We start from the raw sequence: 23,961 nt of genomic DNA, 5'->3' as shown, positions 1-23,961 counted from the left end.
GCGAAAGAGTAATACTGCACCCAAGGCAGAATACATCTGGTAATAAAGATACCTGATATACTTTGTTGCTTTTTAGGGAAAATAAAGCTATTTAAATAAGCTACACTGTTAGAAATCCTATTAACTCAAGTCTGCAAACAGCCCTTTAAATTATGTTCATGATGTGCTTAATAACCAACTTTATCCTCCTGATCAGCCCTTAAGTGAAATACCTACATAAGTTTGCTGCCCTCATCACACATTTTACCCCACTGACTTAAAAAGGAAGATAACAATGATAAGATTCAAATTCAACTCCTTACAAGTGTATTTTATGTGATACAATGTCACATAAAACATCACTCAATATAATCTGAACCACTGTAAACTACAAATAAATACAAATCACCTGATTCAGAACAAACATTGTTACTGCTGTGTGACCAAACATAACTGAAAGCTGGCACACATGCATAATTTTACTATAAAAGTATCAAATATGTTATTAAAACCTAAACTGAACATACTAGACAGTTAATACATTAAACTTTCTAGCAATATCTCATAGAAGAAAAGGTTACACACAAATTAAATCATAAATACATTAGAATACTCTTGTATGAAGGTGTACTGTACTAAAAAAATGCCCATGTAGCCCACTACCCTTTTATTAGCATAAACACAGCTGTCAAGCAGACAGAAACCTCCGATCATTTTTAAAACAGGCTGAAAGGGGCACATAAAGCCCTTCTAGCTGGAAACATCAGTACTTCACACCAGCTAAGAAAGTAAGCCAATACTACTATAGCAATGAATCCCCCGAGAGCAACGCTATGCAGAAATGCAGTCTGGAAAGAACACAGTAAGGAAGAACCTACTAGAAAAATCAAGAAAAACTGTTATTACAAAAACTCATCATGATTTCCAAAATATTATTCAGATGAGGTAAGTTTTTAGAGATCCTGAACACAGAAAAAGACTTGAGGCAACTTTCGCTTGTCTGAAATACCAGTACCTCTTTGTTCATCTTCTCTCTGCCTTTCAATTGACAAACATAAGCTTTCTTCACCAAAATGTAGCTGAGAGTGAACACAGTTTACCCACCTCTAATTTGAGCACTGTATTTGTTACCCATTTACTACCACTCAGCTGGGACCACTAAACAGATTTACCTCCTTTTCCATGTCCATGCCAGAGATAATTTTTCAAGTTTCACAGTAAAAGCACAACACCTCAACATTATGTAGGCTGGTGTTAACTGCTTCTACAACTTCCATTTCTTACCCCATGTTAGGCCCACAGTTAGGAAGACCACCATCAAACCGGAAATGCAAAAACAGTACTATGGATCAGAATGGATGAAGGAAACACTGCTTACCCTGAAGAAAGAAGATCAGAAAATAGACAAAGCACAGAGATGAGTCCTGGAGAAGGTGACCTGAATTACAGCAGTTCATGGGGCAGTACCCCCAGAGGGTCGCCCTCCAAGTACATAATTAGTGCCAGGCCTGAGAAAAGAAAGACTGTTACTAAGTTAATGCAGTTAAGGGGACGGGGGGAATTGGGTGATCAGTGCACAGAGTAGTACATTTTCTTTCTTAATATAGAAGGGGCAATGGTGGAAGAAGCAGACTTTCCTCACCCACAGCCAAGTCCTGGCGAAAATCAAGAGAAGCCACTGTAGATATCAACTCAGAAGATCACTGCTGCTTTGGTAGAGTGGTAAGGCCTGAACAGTGCAGACAGCTTACAAGGAAAAGCAGTTTTTCTTTAGGTGAAGAACAAATGTTTTTTCCCCCTCCCATCTTTCCCCCCATCCTATCCACCCCAAATAATTTATGGCCATTCAACTCCAACTAACCAAATGTGGCTATGCTTTGTGTGGCTGAATGTATACGTGGAATATTATTCCCATTATGCAACATATCATACATAAAAATTAAACAAAATACAAAAATATGAGGGCTACTCCAAAAGTAATGCCTCCAATTGGATTATGTTGGCCCACATGTTGGAGGCAGATGGTGGTATGGCAGTAGAGGCTGAAGCTTTCACCAATTTTCCATTACATTTTGTCACCAGGCAGCAGAGGCAAGTCTGGCAAAATGGCATCTGACACGGAAATGCATATGAAGCAAAGGGGTGTCACTGAATTCCTCCAGGGAGAAAAAATAATACCCACTGACATTCACTGACACTTGCTGAATGTTTAAGGAGACCAAACAGTGGATGTGAGCACAGAGAGGTGGTAGGTGGTATGTCCCAGCAGTGGCAACAGCCACAGTCTAGACAGCCATGCACAGCTGTGACACCAGGAAATGAAGAGCATTTTGCTTGGCTCATCCATGCAAATCAGCAGGTTACAACCAAGGAACTGTGTAAGAAGCTGAATATTAGCTTCAATACACTGGAAATAATGGTGACAGAGTTGAAATACTGCCAAGTTTGGACCAGGTGGTTCCCACGAATGCTGACACAGGAACAGAAATAATACTGTATGCAAGTCTCTCAGGACCTATTTAACCAATACGAGACTGAAAGTGACAGTTTCCAGGACTGGCATCATTACTGGTGACAAGAAGTAGTATTCCCGCTGCAAGCTACAGTGAAAACAGCAGCCCATACAGTAATGCAGTGGCTTTCCAGGGAATGAATTTCCCACTCAAGAAAAGGTTCAAGATGAAGTCCTCAGCAGACAAAGTGATGTGCACTATCCTTTGGGATAGGAAGGGGCCATCCTTCTTGATTTCCTGGAACCTGGACAAACCAGTAACTCTGACACACTGACTAAGCTGAAGGCTCAAAATTCCACAGAAGAAGATACGATCATGCTAGGCCCATATTGGTATGAAGACCATGGAGCACACTGCTAGTCTTGACTAGACTGCCCTAACATATACTCAGTGGATGGTCCTGATTTGGCACCTTCTGATTTCCATCTGTTTGGGACAATGAAAGTTGGACTGTATAAGCAACTATATTGAAAAAATACGTTTTGTAGCTGAGAATTTGTGCTATCAAATAGTGTTGTGCTCTTTCAATCTGTTGTAGTTTCCACAGAAAGAAATAGGAGGCATTACTTTTAGAGTGACCTACATAGATGAAAGATGAACAATATGAACTAAGGTGAACTAAGATCTAAATTGTTAATATTTACACTAAAATATCCTAGAAGCTACATATATAATAGTGTACTGGAAACTCTGTTCTTCGTCTGTAAGTCCTTGTTACATTGAAGAGCCCTGTAGCTTGAGTTAGGCTGTGCTGTCACATCGAAGTACACCTGGAAAGAAGCAGCAGATACAGGAGGGAAAAGAAATAAGCATGTAGTCTCGATGACCCCTTCAGAAACTATCTCCACTAAAGAAAAGAAAGACAAGTTAGATGAAGATGGGAGATGTGGGAACATTACAAAACACCAACTATGAGGAAGAGACTGGGAACAGACTTTGCTTGTGAACTGGAACACTAACAACTGCCCTTTCACTTCACCACAGTTAATGAAGATCTTTGTCATTGCAATATTTGTCAAAACGAGCACATATCTGCACAGTTAATATACACATACATACGTATTTAAACAAAAGATGCTGAATGGTAAATCATGCCAACATACTGCAATTCCTATAAACAGAAGTTAAATAACTCTGTTTAAGAATTCTAACTTCAGGTTGATGAGCCTTTAAAAGACAGACTTTCAAGTTGCTATTATAAAAATACTGAAACCTTATGAAGACATGCAAGTAGACACAGCTACATACAGTTCATTATAGCTTATATGAATTTATGTGTTGAAAAAAAAAAAAAAAAAAAAAAAAAGAGTATAAAAGACAAACAAACTTACTCCACCTGTGCTTTTCTTAAGTGCTGGCAGACTGTTATTCCAAACAAGTAGGAATTCCTGAAGAACTTCTATCCAAAACTATGCATAGGCCATCAAAGACCTTACAACACACACAGTTTTCATGACTCACTATGTGTTCACTATTTCCCCATTCTATTTCCTTGCTCTTCCCACCCAGACTCCCCCAGTATGATGCAAGGCCACACAGCTCCTTGATCTAAGGAGATCAGCTGAAGCGGAACCCACCATTAAGCTTTTTTTTTTAAAAAAAAAAAAGAAGAAAAAAAGAGAGATTGAACTTGAAAAAATATTCAAACCATAGAAGACAAAATATGGAATGGCAATCTATCTATCAATCTATCACTTCTACAATATGGGATAAGAAATAAAATGATCCAATTCAGCATTACCACATGGTATATATCCTTCTTCGTCAAAAAGCTATGCACTCTGAATTGAAGTAGTAGCTGGATGCTTAAGCCTATGTTTAAAATAAATATGACCTTAATATGCTTCCTTCCAGTCAGGAATTACGCTTATGCACATACATTCATTAGACATTCTGTGCAGATCTTAAGCCATTGCATGCTTCACAGAAAGCAAGAACATGGAATATGTATGTTTGAACACTTCAGCACTGTTTGCTGTAATTAAGCCTGCCTCTTTATGAAAGAAAGATCATCAAAGTGTACCAGGGAAAAAAAGTAAGCCTCTAGGGCACGGTTTGTGATCGTCCTTCATGGGAATCCCTCCCACACCAATCTGGGTAGACATTATATCTCACTTATAGAAAAAGTGACACAGGATCCAGCTAGAGTTACCTCACCATCTCTGATTCATAATTATCCAAACAACAAGCCTACCTACCCACAAGGAAAGGATTCCTTCTGACTGCACACTGTTAATGTGACATGGCAAGACTCATGGATGACGATCTCACGTAAGATACTTGTTAGGACTGTTTTGATTTTTTTTTGTAAACTTTTAAATAGTCAATAAATTTTCTATATAGCAGATTCTGCTCAAAATGTCAAGTGCTGGGCTGCACATATCACACATATTCTGAATGAAATTTTAGGAAAAAACAAAAACCTTCCAGCTAACAGCTGATAGATGAAATCATTCCACTCATGCTTTCTAGACCTATAATGCAATTAGAAGAAGTTTTCCTAAAATTGGAAGAAGCTTTCCTAGCTCTTTACCTAGTGCAACAACTTAACAGCAAACAAGTTCAGTAACTCACGTTGCCAGTTTCTTAAGAATACAAAGAGCAGCAGTAACATCTGTAAGGCTCCTTTTTTTCAGATGCAGAAGTGGCAGACTTTCAAGTTAAGTTCTTAATTCATAATGATTACTGTAGAAAATACATAATAAAGAAAACCTGGGAAGCAACATAATAGGACTTGCAATGAAGTAGGGAAGCAGCAAGAAGAAGACTGTCAGCATGGTTAATACCGCATACCTGCAGAGCTGGTAAACCAGAATGACCTAAGGCTAGATGAGCTCTGATCCTTCAAATTTTCAACATCAAAAACACATTCACCACTTTGTCTCAAAAGCAAATGAACAAAAGAGAGAGAGTGTTACAATCAAGCCATATTACAAATTAAAACAGAACAGAACAAAGTTCATCACATATTTCATAATTAAGCTGTTTGTGCTTTATTCCTCAGCAACAGTTTTGTGCAGCAAATACTGATTCTTTCAGATGTCGCTGCAATGGAAAGCCAGCAATGTTTTCCCATTTTTGCAGCCAAGGACCTGACTCAGCACATCTGCAGCCACTTGCTACATTCCCAGTCTTTTATACTGGCTCTACTACACAGTCTTATGCCTTCTAATAGGTTAACCAAAAGGATCATCTCATGGTAAAAAAGCAGAAAGTGGGAAGAAAAGACATATTTAAACGTGTTTGCAAAAGGAATTGATATACTGTACTTTGTCCAAGACAATATTTGTGGAAAAAAGGAAAAAAAAATCAGTCTTTTTTTCCTAAATGAAAAGATGCGTACATTTTCTGAAATTCAAAATGCTATGACAAATAATAAAACTCAAAATTTTTTTTCAGAGGTGACTTTTTGCTTTCTTTTCCTTATAGGAGCACAGATCGTATTGTAAGAAAAACAAAACAAAACAAATCCATCCGTACACCTGCTGGACTTCAGAAATTCTAATAGAAGGCGGCACCTTACTGTAAGATACATTAGTAACAATATTATCCAAGAGAAAACAAGTGTTTTTATCTTGCTGTTTTAAAAAGTGAGTTTGAAAGAATGAACACATTTAACTTCTTATGCAATAGTAAAAATTTTAATACTTACTGCGTAGGAGCCTATGAGAAACGCAGCATTTGCTTGCTTTTTTCGATCAAAGCCAGTATAATGAATTATTTTCTTCTTTATCAATGAAAATGACTGTATCAAGAAATGAAGAATATTATAATTCTGCTGTTTAAATGTTTCATGTCTCCTCTTCTAAAATTAGAAGAATGCAAGGCTCAGTTCATTTCCTTTCAACCATTTGTATTGAGAAGACAGAATACATTGAAGACAAATCCCTCAGAAGCTTCAGAAGAGTCTACTGTACCTCCACCTAGATTATTCCAAGAATTTTCACAGTATCTAACCTAAATAATTTTACAAAATTACACTAACTTACACAGATTACATGATTTTTTCTTTTTCTCCTTGAATGTGTTTAATATTTCTGACTTCAAGTCCCATGCAATAGATATCTATCTATGTGAAGTAAATACGTAACATGGCAGTAAATATATTACATTCTCAAAACCATCACAGATAAGTTAAAGTCCCAACAGCACTAAAAACATAGTTGAGGTGTTTTTTCAAAAAAAAATCTTGATACTAAGATTTCTACTAATAGTTGCTTCTAAAATATCTCTGGATCTGGAAAATATAGACTTAAACAAAAAAATTTTGAAAACCTTTTTAATTCTTATGAGTAACGACGTCTTAAAATTTCATCTAAGTGCTTTACATATTGTTTATCTGATTATCTTAGGAAGAAGGTGGAATAGCAATGCCAATAGGAAGGACACATCTCTGTAACGGCAGCAAAAACTACCCCCTACACTATAAAGGCAGCAACTCTTCACCGCAGTGGCCCCGGGCAAGCATCCAGTCCTCAGCAACAACCAAACCATCAGTGCGCTGTTAACACTGTGTAGGCTGAAAGCAAGGCATAAGGAGCGTAGTGTTGACTCAAGTGATAGCAAATAACCACATATATTTTGACACATCGGATGAACACGGTGCTCTGAACAGACAGTAATACGCAGGTGTGCTTTCCAGTTCAATATAGGAATTTGAAAATAGGTTTCAAGATTGAAAAAAAAAAAAAAAAAACTGATTTATGTTTGCAACATAATTTTCAGCTGATATAAACACCCCACCTGCAAATTTTCAGATTGAATGCATAGAGTTGCAATCAGATATTCAACTAAAAAATCTGATCACATCTCTTAGCCAGACTTTTACACGCTTTCTTTTATAAGAGGAATATCCTTCGCTTCACAACCATACCTTCATACCTCATATCATCACTTTTTGGCAGTGCACATATTTGTGAACAATTGTGAATGATTACTGAATTATTACCAGAAGAGCAAAATTTAATCAGAAATCTCTGATGAACACCTTGTGAGCTCACTAAGAATTGCAACCACTGTCATCAAACCAGACTGATCCAACAATCACAATAAGGGTCACACATCCCATCAGTTTTATTATTTTGTTCCACTGCTTTTTTAATGTTTTAAGAAAAAAATTAAAAATTAAAATTTTTGTTACTTATAAATAAACAATACTGTAGGCATTACTTTCAGAGCAGGTTATTCATATGTAGCCCAAGATAATTTCTCTGTACTTAATGCAGCCCAGGCAAGCCAAAGTCTAAGACATCCATGCTGTGAACAGAAGAGAATCTTGTCTCAGGTAAACCTTATCTCTACAGTGACAATATGAGATGGATTTATGAAAACTGATGCCAGTGACAGACACTAATACCCTCTGCAAAACAAAATAAAACAAAAACAAACAAACAAAAAAGAACAAAACCACACTTCAACTTTCTTAAACTACTATGTTCCGCATGCTTTCCAATTTTCATAGTTCAATAGTCACAGCTTTTAAGATCTAAGCAGTTTTGAAAAGGCAAACTGTGTTCACATTAACGCTAATGAGACTTTTATCTGCCTAACAGGTTTTATAGTTCAACTTCTTGAGGCAGAGGTCAACTAACTTGAAGTCATTGATTTCATCAGTACAGGAACTCTCTATTTTAAAGACACTGTTTTCTATAAAGAATTGAATTACCTGAATTACTAAGCACCCATGACAACAGCACGTGCATGACAACTCTTCTCTAGGCCACAAATCAAATATCAAAAATCAAATACTGTTTCTTACAGAAGAGATGTCAGTACCAGTAGAGGAATATAAGTTAAAAAAAAAATCCACCATTACAAATCTAACTGAGTCTGTACTCATTCAGCAACTCATCTTCTAGGAGCTTAATATTAGTCACTGTCACTAGAGCAAATTTTAAAGGCAAGTGGCTTTTCTCCTTCCTAAATGCAAGTAAAGGAATTTTGCATACATTTTCAAAACTTAGCCTTATTAGGAATATATGAAAGCACCTTAACAAAAGAAACTTCTGGCCCATTTGCTTTTGTTCTTTACAAAGACGTGAAAATTGAATAATAAAACAAGCATTACCTTTAATTTCTTGTTTAGTTTGCAGCAGTATTTGTAGATCATTGCCAGATTTAGTGGTCCAAAATCTCTATAGAAGCTAGTAAGAGAAAGGGTAAAAACATTTATTTATTTATTTTAATTCAGATAGTTTAAGCTAGATGCACAAAGCAAGAAGTAGTAATATACATATGAATCATTCTGAGCACATAAGTCTTCTTACATATGTACTATTTTAACTGGAACAACAGCTGTTTCATGTTTTCCACACACCATCACACAAGGTAGAATACTCAAGATTTGAAAAATTCAATCACTCCGTGACACCAGTCTAGAAACCCTGTTTTAAAAGCAACCCAAATGCCTGGCTTCAAAAGAAGGCAATGAAAAGTAATTCAAATATTTTGGGAATATGTTTGTCTAGATATACCTATTGTTCTTGTACATTTTATGGTAAATTACCTCAATTAATTGAAGATACAGTATGCACTACTGCTAAAGAAAAGCAAACACAGAGAATAAATATTGATCAGCCCTTTTAAAAACAGTATGTTTTTGGTTAAAAACAATTCAAGAATTAATAGCATTCCAGACTGCATACAAAGACATATGCTGCTCACTACCCAGCTCATAAAAGCTTGAGTCAGTTTTGTCAGCTTTTTCACTAATTCCAGGAAGTTTAGACTCTCCACTTAATACTTTGGTGACTAAAGACATCCCTTTCTGCTCAATGGCTGAATGTAGATTTAGGAGTATACGCTGCTGCAACATGTTCCAGTGTCTTCTAACAAGCTGGGGTATAATGAAAGCTCTGAAAAGATTTTTAAGAAATCCTGATGGGAAGCAAAGAAACCATTCTAAGCCTTATAAACAATTATGGCGAGTAAGTCTGAGTCTGACAGACACATATTATTAGCTCTGTAATGGGAATAGTATGTTTCCCTCAGCTACATTTAAACACAGGACATCAATTAGACTGGTTTCTCATTTTTGTCATTCTGACTGATTTATTGTAATAATTGTAAAAAAAAAAGAGAAAAAAGAGAAAGAGAAAAAGGAAAGAAAAAAGAAACATAAAAAGGAAACAAAAAAGGAAGAAACAAAAAAAAAGAGGAAGAAACAACAAAAAAAAGAAACAAAAAAAAAAGGAGGAAACAAAAAAAAAAGGAAGAAACAAAAAAAAAAAGGAAGAAACAAAAAAAAGGAAGAAACAAAAAAAAAAAAAAAGGAAGAAAAAAAAAGGAAAAAGAAAGTCTATACTTACTTTGCATACACAAGTTCATTGTCTACGCAGAAATAATGGGTATCTGCAGCTCCACTCTTTGGTTTTTGGCAGAGAATTGCGAAAAAAAGGCGATCTGAAAGGCAGGAAAACATAGCTTTCACAAACACCCTATTTTTCTGCAGCACGCCCGCCGGCAGTACAACAGCTTCCTCCTGCCTCGTCAGGTGGCAGCGACACGGCTTCGAGCTCGCAGCCCTCCATAGGCCGCCAGTGCAGGACACTGACAGAAGGGCTGGACCGGCTCCTCTTCCAGGTAACGCAGGACAGGCCGCACCGGGGCCCTCTGAGCATGGCAGCCACCAGCTGCAGCTTAAGCGCGCGGCAAACGTCTCGAACCGAGCTGGGGCGCGGCATTTCCAAGAGGAGCGCCAGAGCCTAGCCGGCCCCCGCCATTCATCCCGCTGGGGACACCCGGAGCCTACGCTGTTTTGGCGCTCCTTGCTGAACTAGTTAAGGCCACTCTCGGTATTCACATTGAAACAAAACAAAACACCAAAACAAAACTCTCTCGAAGGGCAGCTGCAGCCGCAGTGAACTTTAAACACGAACTGTGCTGTGGCAGTAAATTGCTGCACCTTTAGTTACTGATCAATAAAAACAGGCCTTGCAATAGCACAGCCATACTTCTGTTTTTGCTGCTGGGGAGGAAAAATATATAAAAAAAATACGTATATTTATTTATTATATATATTAATACACATGGAAAGCAAAATTCAAAACCTAAAAGATTGTTTTGCACTAGTCTCCTAGAATGAATACATTTACTTAAATATCTGAACATCACCTATGTATAAGCACAGAAGCATATATAAAGATCAATATCTCCTCTTCCTGAGAGCAGAAAAAAATCACTTCTGTTTCAAACGAAAATGATTAGCACTTAGGAGTCATTACTTATACGTTACAGAGGAAAAGACAGGGAGCCCCAGAAAAGCATTTGGGACAAAACATCAGGGAGGAGGGAGCCATAGCTCCGTGTGCCTCTCCCCACCACAGATTTCCTTCCCTTGCTGTGTGCAGCTAGGTCTATCATCATCAGAGGCTGCAGAAGGTATACTTGCTCATTCAAAGGAGAAGGGGGAAAAAAAAAAGGGGAGGGGGGAGAGGACAGGCTGCTTTGCTAGTTTTCTCCCCTCTTCCCTGAAAATGAGCACTAATACAGAAAAGGACTGACCATATACAAAGAAGCAAAACTGAGAATGGATAAGATATAATATCTAGGGATTGTGTTTAAACTGGTGTTGCTAGATGAAATCCATCTCAAACTACAGCCCTGAGCTATGATTTCACACTGCTTCTAAAGTGATGTAACAGCTAGCTACCACGAAGTTTATTATAAGGCAAAGTTTTCTGTTGGGTTAGATGGCTGGACACGCCCACAGTGGGCTAGCAGTGTCCAAACACATCCAGTATTCCCACCCCCAGTGGCACCTACTCTTTACACTCACTGTTTTTGACTAGCACTGAGAGCCCTCAGTGCACTCAAACAACACAAACACCGAGGTCTGGACAAAATGGCTGCAGTGCTTGGGCTGGCATGCCACCTTCTTGCATGCCAACTTGTTCACATAAGTTGTACATCACTTTTGAAAATATGAAAGCTCTACAGAAGAAGTAATCCAAATCCTTGAATACTAGAGAAGGAACAAAAAACAAAAAACAAAAAAAAAACAAAAAAAAAAAAAGCAAAGAAATACATTTTCATAGGTCCAAAAACTAAAAATAATGTAGCATTTTATTCAAAGAAATTACTTGGGAGTATATGAATCACTTGCTTCCTCAGTGCACCAGCTTTTACTGAAAATTTTCTGCAGCTTTGCAAAAAGGTCCAACAAAAATAAGAATTCATCTCCTGAGTGAATAGAGAACATGTGGCCTTTTGAATAGCTGTTGGCATTCAATTCCTCATTGGTATCTTTAGATTGCATTAATTGATGCCATTCTAAAACACCTGAAAGAATTTAGCAAGGAGCTCAGGCTTAATAACTGTAGAACCACCTCACAATAAGAGCTGCATATGTCAAATGCCAACACCCTGACAAGCTGTCCTTTCCAGCACCCTACTAACAATTGCTCTCCATTATGTGAGCAGCAGGCTCCATCTTTTTTGAAAATGTTTCCTACGAGGAGATTTTTAGTAATAAGCTGTGCAGAGCAGTCTCTTCCCATAAGCCTATCTGGCTTTCTGGCAGCCTGATAGGATACAAATGGTAACTGCTCACTACATCTATTTTTTATATATTTTTTGCAAATGTATTTCCAGTTCTGTTTACAGCTACAGCGTTACCAAAGATTAGAGTGTTAATTTTTGAACATGAGTAACCAACGCTGTGAAACAAGGATTCCTCCACTACAGATCCAACTGCAGGACTGGCGTCTACACATGAAATACACTGGAACACTGATAAATGCACTTCAGTAGGACTCCACAACAGCTTGGGCTACAGAAGCAAAACTTCCACTGAACTCTTTGTTAACTTTAGCTTTTTAGTACTTCATTTACATATAATCTAATTTAGTACTTCCAGATTCTCACAAATTTCTGATAAAAGGTAATCATAAAATTATCGTAAACTAGAGCAGATCCTTCTAATCATCTCTCAGAAGAATAAGAGCAGAGCTTACTGCCTTGCAGTCTGCATCTGCACTGCAATTAGAACATATGACTGCAGTACATTAGATGTACTTCAATTATGCTTAATTTTGTTTGCTTCAAATAACAAATCAGTTAAAATACAGAAACATGGACAGTTGCTGGCAATTAATTTTAGTAAGCTACTGATGTACAACAAAATAAGTCCGCAGACCTCACCTGAGAGTTGTGATCTCACAGCTTTGCTACTACAAGTACTGAACTAGTGAGATTAAAGCTACAACAAACATCTTTGTTTACAAAAGCCATAATAATCACACATCTGATTCTGTATGATATGCATACAGAAAGAAAAACATTTTGCTTATTTTTCTGCTCTACAGTGCTCCATGGAAGCCTAGGTATAGAACACCAAGAGCTATCATTTCACAACTGTGATCACTGGAAAACAGAGACAACAAAATCTCCTTGCTTTACCTCAGTGAGCCTGATGCTTCTATGGGTCCACTGTGAAGGCCATGAAGAAAGCAATTTCAATAACTTAGGAGGCATCTAAACACCAATCAGGCACTAACTACAGGTAGGACAAGTCTGCATACAAGCAGCAAAGATTATTTCACCAAAAGAAAAACTCAGCACTGCTATTGTTAACCAGATGCCTCAGATGAGAAATTCGGGTAGACTGACAGTATTACAAAATACAATGTCAGCCTGTTTTGAACTATAAGGAATGAAAATAGAGACTTATTTACTATTCTAACAGAACTGCATTTCTAAAGCCAGGGTTAATGCATGGTATTTTGTTACATTAAGAACTCCAAAATAGGAGAAAGACACAAGAGAGAACAAAAAGATAAATTCTGTTGCAATATTAAGATGAGAAGTAAAATTGTATGGTATTTTCCTGTTAGTCATCTTACCCTTGAAAACATTCATTCACTCATCTTTACAAATACGATTCGTATTTAAGCGATAATACAGTTGACAATAACAATAGCTTGGCTTTCTGAAAGAGGAAATGAAGGCACACTAAAAAGTTAAGGAAATTTTTATTTACCATGAAAAAAATATTTTCAGGGCACATCATGATTGATGATTGATGTTTTACTTTACTTGAACAAAGTCCTTGATCTTAGCTGTTCTTGTCCAGTTTATAAGACTACATTACAAGTGTTCACATGATGTCAGCACTGACTTAGATATTAAAAGTTTTACACTTGGCTTTAAAAATCTTTATTTTGAGACAGACCGATGAGGTCATAATGACAAAAGATTAAATACAACTTTTGTACTGAGATGTAGCTGAATAATAGAACTAATTGAGAGTCAGTCAAAATTTCCCCAAATTTTGTTTTTGTAATAAAAAAAAAGAACAAAATTGGTTTTTTCATAACATACAAATTCTATAATGTCAAACCAACAATATGAGAAAAACAAAACAAAATATTTAGTCTCCATAGTCTCCAACAAAAACACACAAGTAAGAGAACAAAAAAAGCCCTCAACCTATCCAGATGCTCTTTTTAAAAATTTCCAAGTGACTGAGGACATTTTTTCTGGAGTTAGTTCCACACTGCAACCAACTGGATACCCACTGAACAAGAGGACAAACAAACATCTGTGAAGATTCCCCGTGGTGTTCTATCAGTTAAGATTTAATTCCTTGTTTCATTATTGTAGTTACTTCATTTTGGAATTAACTGCTGGAGGGAAGCGAGAGAAAAACATGCACCATTTGTGCAAAGTTTATGCCTTATTATTGTACACTTTCATTAAAATGTTATTTATAAAATCAGAGCAATGACAACCTGACAATGAAGGGAAGTAATGAGTTTTTAAGCTTCTCACAGAACAGTTACATTTCCTTTAGATCATATAAATTATTTCTTTCAGAGATCTGAAGAATATGGGAATATGCTTCCAGTAAACAGAAGAAATATATTCAGAACCAGAAAATAGAATTCATACCATCCAGACTCACACATTAGTTGACAAAGTGGTAAGATTTATTGTGCAGCTTAACAGACCAAAATAAACAGTTTTCCAGAAGCAGAGATTCCCTGAACTACACTTAATAGCAAACAAAAATATTTAGATTGATAAGTGCAATTCAATAAGAAATAAAGAAACACAATAATTGTGTTGAGTATGATATCTATGCATAATAAAGCATTACCAACTCTGTTACGTATCAATGTAACGTCAGGCAAGACAAAATCTATACATTTTTATAGCTATTTGGGATGGTTTGTGCTGTTGTCTTCTTCCACAAAGATGAAAATGAGAGTAGCCTGAAATGTTCTTGATGAGTTCAGGGCTATTTTGTAAGCAGAGAAGGTAATGCTAGTATTTAGTCTCCATGGTCACTAGAATATTCTCCATTATGTCCAAGTGCAAGAGTGAGGCCTGATACTTTAATCTGCTTCCAGTCCAGAACTACTAATTCACTTCTTGGAACTGCATTATGAGAAGGCAGAACTGACAGTCCAAAACCTGAAATAACTTTTAAAGCAGTCAAAGGAAAAGGTGAGCCTGTGGGCTCATTCTCTCTCAGGGTTTCTCTATTGGGAAAAAAAAAAAAAAAAAAACCAAATGTGTCATACCAATGCAATGAAGATTAGGCTGTAACTGTTCCATTATTAGAAGCTTGTAAACAGCAGCCATGATGAGCAGCATGAAAATAAGGGAACATGAATTACTGTTGAATACAAGAACCTAGTGCATTTTAATTGAGTTTGTTATGCTGTGTACTGATGTGCATGCTGAGCTCCCATTGAAAAACACAAGTCAAATCCTAGGTGATGTGCCGCACTATTCAAACAAGCGAGCATTTCCTCGGAAGAGAAAACTCAGTAAAGTGAGAGACCTGGTCGGTGCAGGAGGTGTGCCTTGGCCCCAGACAGATGCTGCCCATGACTGGTCATAACGCTGTCTGTGGGGCTGGGCAGGGCTATACAGCATTCTAGTGTGGGGATGTACTTTGATACCAAAGAGCAACACCTGCCTAATCAGAGGTTTCTACACTGAACCCTAAAATTGTGCTGTACCTGTACAGATAGTTACAGCTAAGAAGCTATGGAAAAATAAAGACTTACAGAATTACAGCTCTGCAAATAAACACGCCATGATGTCCCTGTGTAGACTGGACTCCCCAAAAATATAGTTTAGGCAGGAGTATTCCAGTTTTATTCCATAGGTCTATTAGAGCATTTTAAAATGAGGATTCTGTTACACTTTGGGAATTTACATTCTTCCTACATCACTATGCCTGGTTTCCAAAACACTGACAGAATCTTAGGATTTTCTAAACACACTGCTATTTGGAACACACAGCTGTTAAAATACTGTTGCTTCTCAGCAAGGATGAGATCTGTGCTTTTGTCCACAATTGTTCTCAGTATTCTTGCTGCTCTCTTTACATGCAGTTTCCCATTTGTCTTTTGTAGAAAAGAGATGAGGCTTATTTCTTGTTTTTTTTTTTGTTTGTTTTTGTTTTTGTTTTTTAAAGGGAGTTGTAAATAATGCTATTCCCAAACGTGATACAGCACACAGAAAGTCCATTTCTGTTCCTATATAAATTAAACCCAGACACGTCTCTTGGACGTGGAACTGAGGGAATTGCTTCAGCCGCACCTCCGCGGCTGCCACACGAACATCGGCTGCTGTCGCAATGCCACCACGGGCAACGCATGGGCACCGTGCGGGGCCAAGACAGAACACATCAAGACGGCCCGTACGAGTATTACGTCCACCAGCTGGCACGGAGGGACACCAGCCTCCCAAGCACGCAAAACTAGACTGCTGGGCTGTTTCGCAGATACGCATTTTGTCGGTTTAATTACTCTTTCTCTCCGCTCTGTTCCAAGCCAAGCCCCAGCGTGAGGCACTACTCGGCGCTGCCAAACAAAGTTACTCAGTGCACATTACGTTAATTGTTCCGAAACGCGCCCAGCACCGCCGAACCCGGCACACCCCTGCTCCAGCGCCATCCACTCGAGGACGTCGCGCCCCACTCCCCGCCGCCACCAACTTTCTCCCGGACCAGCCGAGATCGCCTGGCGGGAACACCGGCGCGGCGCTGCAGGAGGCGACGGGAAAGGGGGGCGTCGCCCTGCTTCAGTGTCCCGGCCTCGACTTGCGGCGCCCCGCAGGGCAGCCCGCCCAGCCCCGGCACGCCCCCTCACCGGTGATCTGCACGCAGGTCTCGGGCGCGGCGGTGGAGGGCGTCTGCCGCTGCTCCTCGTCCTGCTCCTCACCCCCCGCCGCCCTCGACGCTGCGCTCCGAGTTCTCTTCAGAGCCGGCGGCGGGCTGGCGCGGCGCCGGGCTTCGGCCCAGCTCTTCCGCTTCATGGCGGAGGCGGCTGCGCCGCTACCGTGCGTGCAAAACGACCCGCTTCGTCCCCGCCGCGTCCCTCCCCGCGGGCCTCGGGTTGCCAGGGGAGGGACCGGCAGCGACGGCTGACGCGTCTCCGTGGACACCGCCCACTCCCGCCGCTTCATGCACCTTCGCCCCCCCGCCCCCGCCGCCTCTGATTGGGTCGGGGCGGTGTGGCGTCACCGGCGCGGAGCGGTGGAGACAGTGATGTCATAGCAGCCTCGGTAACAGGTGGGCTGGCCCGGGCTTGCCGCGGGGCGCTAGGCGGGGCCGCCGACAACCGCCACCATTGGCGCGTATGAGGCGAGTCTGGTAACGTTCCGCCTGCCCGACCCCAGAGCTCCGAACAGGAGAAGTGTCCTCGGCGGAATCTAGCAGTTTGCACAATCTGCTTAGGATTTGGAAAGTTGGAAGAGCTGCGTTTATATCTAACACACAGCAGTGTGTTCCACTACAGCACGTTTCAGTACACTGAAATAAGTGGAGCACTGCCAGTCCTCCACTGCAATCCGCAGCCCAGATCTTGCCTCGTACAGGGTGAGCAGCCAGCGGATGTCGCCCATGTTTTGCTGCACAACTTTTTAAAGACATTGTTTTTAAATAACAGTAAGGGCCGTAGCTGCCCGTGGCCATTCACTGTGTATGTGGGGCTGGACTCACATGGGCTCTGGCATGCAGTGGGTGCTTGATATATGCAGGGCTGATGTTTTCCTTAAAGCTGTTTTTCTGCTGAGCCTCGTATGGTGTTCTTCCTCTCCTTGGCCCTCATCTTGTGATTCTATCTGAAGGTTTTGCTGGGATAATCAAAAATCACATGGCCTACAAGCACTGAAATGCTGGGATGAGTGGCTTCATGAGCACTGGCAAACAGCAGCTCCAATTGAGCCCTTAGGAGTGCACAGCTGTGTTCAGTTCCTCTATTGAGTTAAAACACCACAACAGAGCTGTTCCACCATGTGCTTTTTAAGTTCCACTGAAAGCAAAAAAGTTCAAGAAATGACAAGACAAGCACTTCCTTTAGAATGGAAAGCACTGGGCAAATGAATGTGAAATGACTGGAAAACCAAAGTGGAACTGGAAGTAGCGTCATGGCTTGTATGGCTGATTGCATGTATCAGCATGGAAGTGCTATGGTGCACGGGTACCCTGTATCCCTTCACTTCCAAGTTTCCACTCTATCCCACTGCCCCATTGTGCTTGTGGCAGTGCTGGGTCTGTGGGAAGCTGCTGTGAGCTCAGGTTGGGTGCTGCTGGCTTGGGCTCAGGGTCACATGGTACTTTCACATTAACAGCATCCTTCTCTTACACATCTGCTACCAAAATGTGTAATTAATACGGCTAATGGATAGTACCTCCTCATGTAATTGCATTACTCAACATCATTATTTTTCTTAAACCTTTTATTTTTCATCAAGGAGCATTGCATCAATTTCACTTGAGCTTAATGGTGTAGAGCTCCCAAAAGTTTGTGCTGGGCATGACAACGGCCCGAATGGACACAATGACAAGCCTTTTAATTTTACATAGGCTTTATTCTTGTGGTACTCCTCAGGCTGAAGACTGGTCAGATTCTGCAGAAGAGTTGTACATTAATAACAGCAACTTATAGGAATGGTCAAAGATCAGGAGCTTCAGAGGGGCTACATTCCTCAATAAATCCTGGAAAAGCTAATTTTGAAAGTGGCTCATGCCTCAAAAGAGAGCAAAGTCTGCTCTATTTTAAATTTAAAAAATTATTGAAAGCAATAGACTCTGAACATAAACTCTTATAGAAAAAGTTGCTACAAAATCTAACAACCACAATCTACGATGTCCTCACCTCAGCTGTCTATGACAGAACAACTAAGGATTTTTTTTTCAGATATACATAAGGTATTTTCTGCTGCAAAAATTAACAGGAAAACAGGTAAGCAGCTGTGGCCTATTCCAAAACCAACTATCTGATCACAAATACATTTCAGACACAACCCTCCCTGTTTCAACAGATCCACCTTTTTGTATGACTTTTGTATGACACAAAGTAATTTCAAACAGCAGCTGATAATTTTAAAATATCTTATTCAAAAATAGAAAATAAACATCTCTGCTCTTGCCAGATGCAAAAGTACATGACAGCTTAAGTCCCATTGTTTAGAACCATGATTTTTTGAAGCTTATTTTTTTATACAACATTGACACACAATGCTGGAGGTTTTAAAGCCTTTGAAAAGTTTTGGATTTAAATGCAATTTAGTTTACTGAAAGGCAAGAAACTGAAGTTCTTCCTGAGCAAAAGCATTTTAGTTCAGTGCATTCTGAACAAAGATTTAAAATGTGCTAGCAAGATTGTTATATGAGAAAGCAGTAAGACACAAAAATTTTTTGCAATAGGTCTCAGTTGTATTTTAGTTTTTATTATCTTATATACAACGGAAGCAGTATTTTAGACCGTCTTCAGTGTCATGTAGTTTATTCTGTGCTCTGGTCTTCCAGACATAGTTTCAGATATGCTATAAAGATGAAGAGTACTGAAGCTGTTGGGAATTCATTGGAGTGTCATTCTTGTGGAGCATAAAAAAAAAATGACACACTGCCTAAGTGTCATATGTCAATAATCTGGGGTTTGTTTGTGAAATTTACTGTTTTAACTCCTGCCAGTTGCAAAACTGAATTAATGGGAACATGATCCAATCTGTTTCTATCATGATGCAAAAAATGAACTTCATTACCTGAAAGGAAATGAGAATAAACAGGCAATTAGTTGAATACAGTACTTATTGAAAAGTATAAGTGAATGAAAGAAGCATTGTGGTTTCCTACGAGCTCTTACGTATCTTGTAGACTGCACAGTAAATCCTATTTTAAATTATGACATGGATTTTTTCTTTTTAATTAAGTTGTAGAAACAAGGGGCATTGAAGCATCTAAATGAATTAAATCTGCTGAAGAATAGCAAGTCCTAATGACATGAGATGGCTTTGTCATGTGGTAGCCACTGTACAAACACACTAAATGCCTCAAATCAAATTGAAAGCAGAATGAGTTAATATCACTCAGAAATACCTTCTGAACTTCAAGCCATCAGCAGCGCTACTGATTTTTATAGGACAGAGGTCAGCTTTGTGCTGACCCTGCCAAAGGTGAGGCTGCACAATGACACCTCCATGAGTTCACTGTGCTAGCAGAACTGCAGAGACAGCACAGGATTGTTCTCCTTACATCTCCACACGGACAGCAGCAGAGATGGTAGCACTAAAGCAAACAACAAAAGGAGTAGCCTGTCACTTTTAGACAACAAGAATGAGATTACCTGGGCCTAAAATCAGAGCTCCTCCCTGTTGTGCAGGGTCTCCTTGGAAGTCAAAAGCTGGGCTAGTCATTGCTCTCCACATACTTCTAATACTGCCCAAGAGCATGCCTGATTTTACATGAGGGCTCTGCACTAAACAAAACAGCAAGGAACTTGTCACATAGACGTACAAAAGTACATAACAACAAAATCAAATGGTTGCTGTGATTACTGAAGAAACCAGTGCTTTGACAAGATGCAGCCTACCAGAGATAGGTTAAGCTTCCTACGCCCATTATGATCATGCTATTATTTTCTAAGCATTCTTGTTCTTTAAGTCATATCAGTGAGAAAATTATTCTTACCTGATACGTCATTACCTTCACCTCTTTTCATGCCAAGCATTTTATAAATTTCCCTTTGTGGATCTACATACATTTCATGTGTATACCCAGTTAAACTGCAAAAGGGCTACAAAATATGAACATAAAAGAAAGTGATATTTTTAAGGTCAAGAAAGTAATTTAGTTAGAAAAAAAAAAAAAAGAAAAAAAAAAAACGGAAATACACTTCAATTTTAAAAACTGTGACTTTGTAATGCTAAATGAAAGTAAAGGCCAAAAAATTTTAGCCCTACAGCTTTTACTAAAACAAAGTTTCCATTGAAATCAGGAAAAGATCTTCCCTTAACAAGTCTCAGTGGATTTTAAACTGAAAGCTTTAGTTATTTGCCTTATTCAAGCATTACTATTAGAATTGCTTCATCAGAAAGAATACTGGCCTGATTTTCTGTGGCTGCTAAGGACTGTCTTTTCACTCTGAGGAAAATCTCTCAATGCAGATCATTAAGATCATTAAGACACTATAAAGCGTACAGTTTATTTAATGACTACCTTATTTACCTTGATGTGATGATAAGATGACTGTCCAATAACTATGAGCCTCACATTTGCTTCCTAGAACAAATCACAGGTATTGATACTGAAAAGGAGGAACTCTGTGCTTCTGCATAGCTGCAACACATTGGCATTTTGATGTTGTAAGATAATGATCATGGTGTACTGCATTAAAATTATTCAAAATTAATGTCACTGGCATCATACTTGGAGCAAAATGCTGTTATCTGTCATCCACAATTAGTAGCTACATTAACTTATTAAGCAGTAAATTACTTTTATAAGGTAATTTAAGTTACAGGTATGTGAACAATACACTTTTGGTAGCATTAATAGCATCATCTTTCCTACTGAATGCAACCTGTTCACGATCTTAGAAACGCAAAATTTCACCACAGTTGCACCTGCATATATGGACGGAGCATGCAAATATTGGCACACAAGCAAGTTTATCTGTGATTTCCATATACTAATGGCCCTTAGTATATATAACTTCAATCAGTGTGTTGTGCTGTCTTTTGCAGTTGCACCCTTAGGCCTGAGTATAAAACACAAGCCTTGTTTGTTTAAATGTCAGGAGAAATAATGCTGCTGCTACAAGGTATGCCATGCAATAACTCCCTTCATAAGTCTCCTTGGCAGATTCATTATGGCAACTGGAGAAACCAAGCAAACATTAAGTTTACTGTGAGCATTCCTTTGATTCCTGGAAGGTTTAAGTCTGCAGCAGGACATAATGGAGCTGACTGTAAAGCACGTACAGGGGTGTGGCACCTACTTGTAAGTAACTCCTGGGGACTTTTGCCAGGTCTTCTACATACTCCTTACAGGTATAACACAAGAAATTCTGCAACAGATGAACATGTAAGAAACAGACATTACTGCACAGCAGTGAAGAAACATTTTGACTTCAGGCATGAACTAGTTTGGAGGTGACTGGGAAATGGGCATGGGAAAGAATGAAGTTCACTGCAGTCACAAAATTTGGGTTAGGAACCTGATTTAATTACTCCGAGCCTGAGTACATACTCCGGGTCGGGGGCCATGCTAGCCATCTATCTACAAGAGCTGGCTTGTCAGCTGGGACATGGGGCAGCAGTACACTTGGAACTAAACACATAGCTGAAGACTTGTTTTATCTGCTATGTATTTGTCTTTGCTCACCCAGCCGAAACCCCCCTTTCCTCCCCGCTCCTACCTTTACAGCTCAGAACTCTCCAAGTACGAGCGTAACTCTGCTCAGCCCGTGGCAGCCCGCCCAACCCCTTGCCGCCCTCCTCACCCGCACGAACACCACGACGACCTTCTGCCGCCTGTACAAGGTCCCGAAGGGGATCCTCCTCCCGTCAGCGTCCACTACCGAGCAGTGGGCGGCTTCCCGCATCTCCGCGGGCTCAAGGCGCGGCGCAGCGGACACGGGACGGACCTGCTGCACGACCGGGCACAGAGGCGCTCCGGACATGGCTGCGGCTCCGCCGTTCCGCCCGACCTTCCCTAGAGGGTAAGGCGGAGCCGGTCGGTGAAGCCGCGAGGCCTGCAAGGAGGCGCCGAGGCAGGGTGGGAGGGCAACGTCCTGTGCCGGCAGCTGGAGTCAGTCCACTGCCAGTGGCTGGCGCTGTAGGGTGAATAGGCCTGTGAAGGCCTTTGAAAAAGCAGGGAGGGAGATGCGCTGCCAAAAGCGCTGCCTATCAGACGGAGCCGGAATGCAGTTACTTGCAGTGGAGCCAAACGGAAGATCCCAGAAATGATGTGTGAGCAGAAGTAGCGGTACCGTCACCCAGCCCCCGGTCAGGACTGCCTTTGCAATGTGCCGCGATCAAGCCAGAAAGTGATGTTTTCTAGGAAGTGCTGAGCTGCTGCATCAGAAAAAGCATAACCCATCCCTCACAGGAGTAAAAGAACTGCACAGGACTTGGGCAGGTGACAAGCAGTGGATGCCTAGCAGTGCAGAAGTGTGTGATTGCAGGGAGTGTGCACAGCAGTAGAGGAGCTCAATAGCTCCCCTGAAGTAGGAGCACCAGACACGGCAGAATTTTAGTCTGCTGTTAGCTGACAGTTTACGAGAGCAGCACCTTCCTTCTCACAGGGGGCTGTGAAAAAGAGGTACCAGAAGGAATGCACCTGGGAACAGGACTGGAGTTATTCTCCTTCATGAAGTTAATTCTAGATACTCTCTTGGCTCTCTTGGCAAACTTAGTTTCTGCAGTGTTAATGTCACATCACCACCTGAAATTTGGGTTAAACCCATTGGTTTCATACTACTGTGAAAGACTGCATAGAACATTCCTCACCCACTACTTCGACTTTTTTACTAGATACAGAGTATGTGCGCTCAATCTTGTTTTCTCATTTGAGCAATCCTTTTTTTTTTTTTTTTTTTTTTTTAACCTTTCCCCCCTCAACATAGTTTACGCCCCAGCTGAGATATTCCCTAACTAATTTCCTAAAACTTGTTAAATAGTTTTCAGGGCACATCAAGTGCTGTATGCCAGGTTAACAGTACAGTCAGTCAGCTCTACAGGCAAGTCAGCTCTACATAGTAAACAACAACACCAGGGAAGGGGATCCCTGGCTGATAAAGTGCTTATGGGGAATCAGATTTCCAGGGCATACCTGGAGGTGGAACTGGTGTATCCCTCTTGTTTCAGCAATAGCACTTTATTTCATTATGTGAATCTGTCTTTTGGCTTTGTCAGATTAAATGTGGTCCTCATCATAACAGTTTGCTGAAAGAGCAAATCAGTGTTTAAATGTTAGTAAAGAATTTATATATTTGCTTATAGCTGCTTGAAAGACTAATCTTGTAGTCCAGTATGCTCCCACACTGACCTCAAATTTGTACAGAATTTCTGAAAATTGCGAGACTTGCTCTCTGTTAGATAAGAGTCTGGGCAGTATTAATTCTGTGTTGCAATTGTCAGACTTCTTTGTACAGGTAACAGTTATACATAGTTCCTGTGGTCAGCTGGATCCCTTCAACCAGCAGCCTAGGAGCAAAATTTGGTTTGT

The 23,961-nt window shown here is 39.9% G+C and overlaps 2 protein-coding genes across 8 annotated transcripts in view; both read right to left on the bottom strand.

The window, feature by feature from the left end:
* The window catches only part of CDC14B (cell division cycle 14B), a 48,033-nt gene extending 31,101 nt beyond the window's left edge, over positions 1–16,932 (bottom strand). For all 6 annotated transcript variants that reach the window (XM_052701185.1, XM_052701189.1, XM_052701186.1 and 3 more), the window contains exons 1-4: positions 16,598–16,932; positions 9,800–9,893; positions 8,560–8,635; positions 6,145–6,237 (exon numbers count right to left, since the gene is read on the bottom strand). In XM_052701185.1, the coding sequence (XP_052557145.1) occupies positions 6,145–6,237; positions 8,560–8,635; positions 9,800–9,893; positions 16,598–16,913 (579 nt within the window). In that variant the 5' untranslated portion in view covers positions 16,914–16,932. The remainder of the gene's footprint in view (positions 1–6,144; positions 6,238–8,559; positions 8,636–9,799; positions 9,894–16,597) is intronic.
* A 2,227-nt stretch (positions 16,933–19,159) lies between these two features.
* PRXL2C (peroxiredoxin like 2C) lies at positions 19,160–22,591 on the bottom strand. 2 transcript variants are annotated; one of them, XM_052701243.1, is made up of 6 exons: positions 22,235–22,583; positions 21,731–21,799; positions 20,959–21,012; positions 20,422–20,527; positions 20,078–20,209; positions 19,160–19,496 (listed from the first exon to the last, which is right to left on the bottom strand). In XM_052701243.1, exons 1-6 carry the CDS (start codon positions 22,412–22,414, stop codon positions 19,369–19,371), a joined length of 669 nt encoding a protein of 222 aa, XP_052557203.1. In that variant the 5' UTR covers positions 22,415–22,583; the 3' UTR covers positions 19,160–19,368. The 2 variants fall into 2 exon arrangements, with proteins under 2 accessions (XP_052557203.1, XP_052557204.1); XM_052701244.1 differs by lacking the exon at positions 21,731–21,799 and having other exon boundaries at positions 22,235–22,591.
* Between the last annotated feature and the right edge of the window lie 1,370 nt (positions 22,592–23,961).

The sequence above is a fragment of the Tympanuchus pallidicinctus genome, unplaced genomic scaffold (assembly GCF_026119805.1).
Source record: "Tympanuchus pallidicinctus isolate F22 unplaced genomic scaffold, pur_lepc_1.0 scaffold4, whole genome shotgun sequence".
Lineage (NCBI taxonomy): Eukaryota > Metazoa > Chordata > Aves > Galliformes > Phasianidae > Tympanuchus > Tympanuchus pallidicinctus.
The sequence above is the reverse complement of the archived record's forward strand: the minus strand, read 5'-3'. Positions and strand labels throughout refer to the sequence as shown.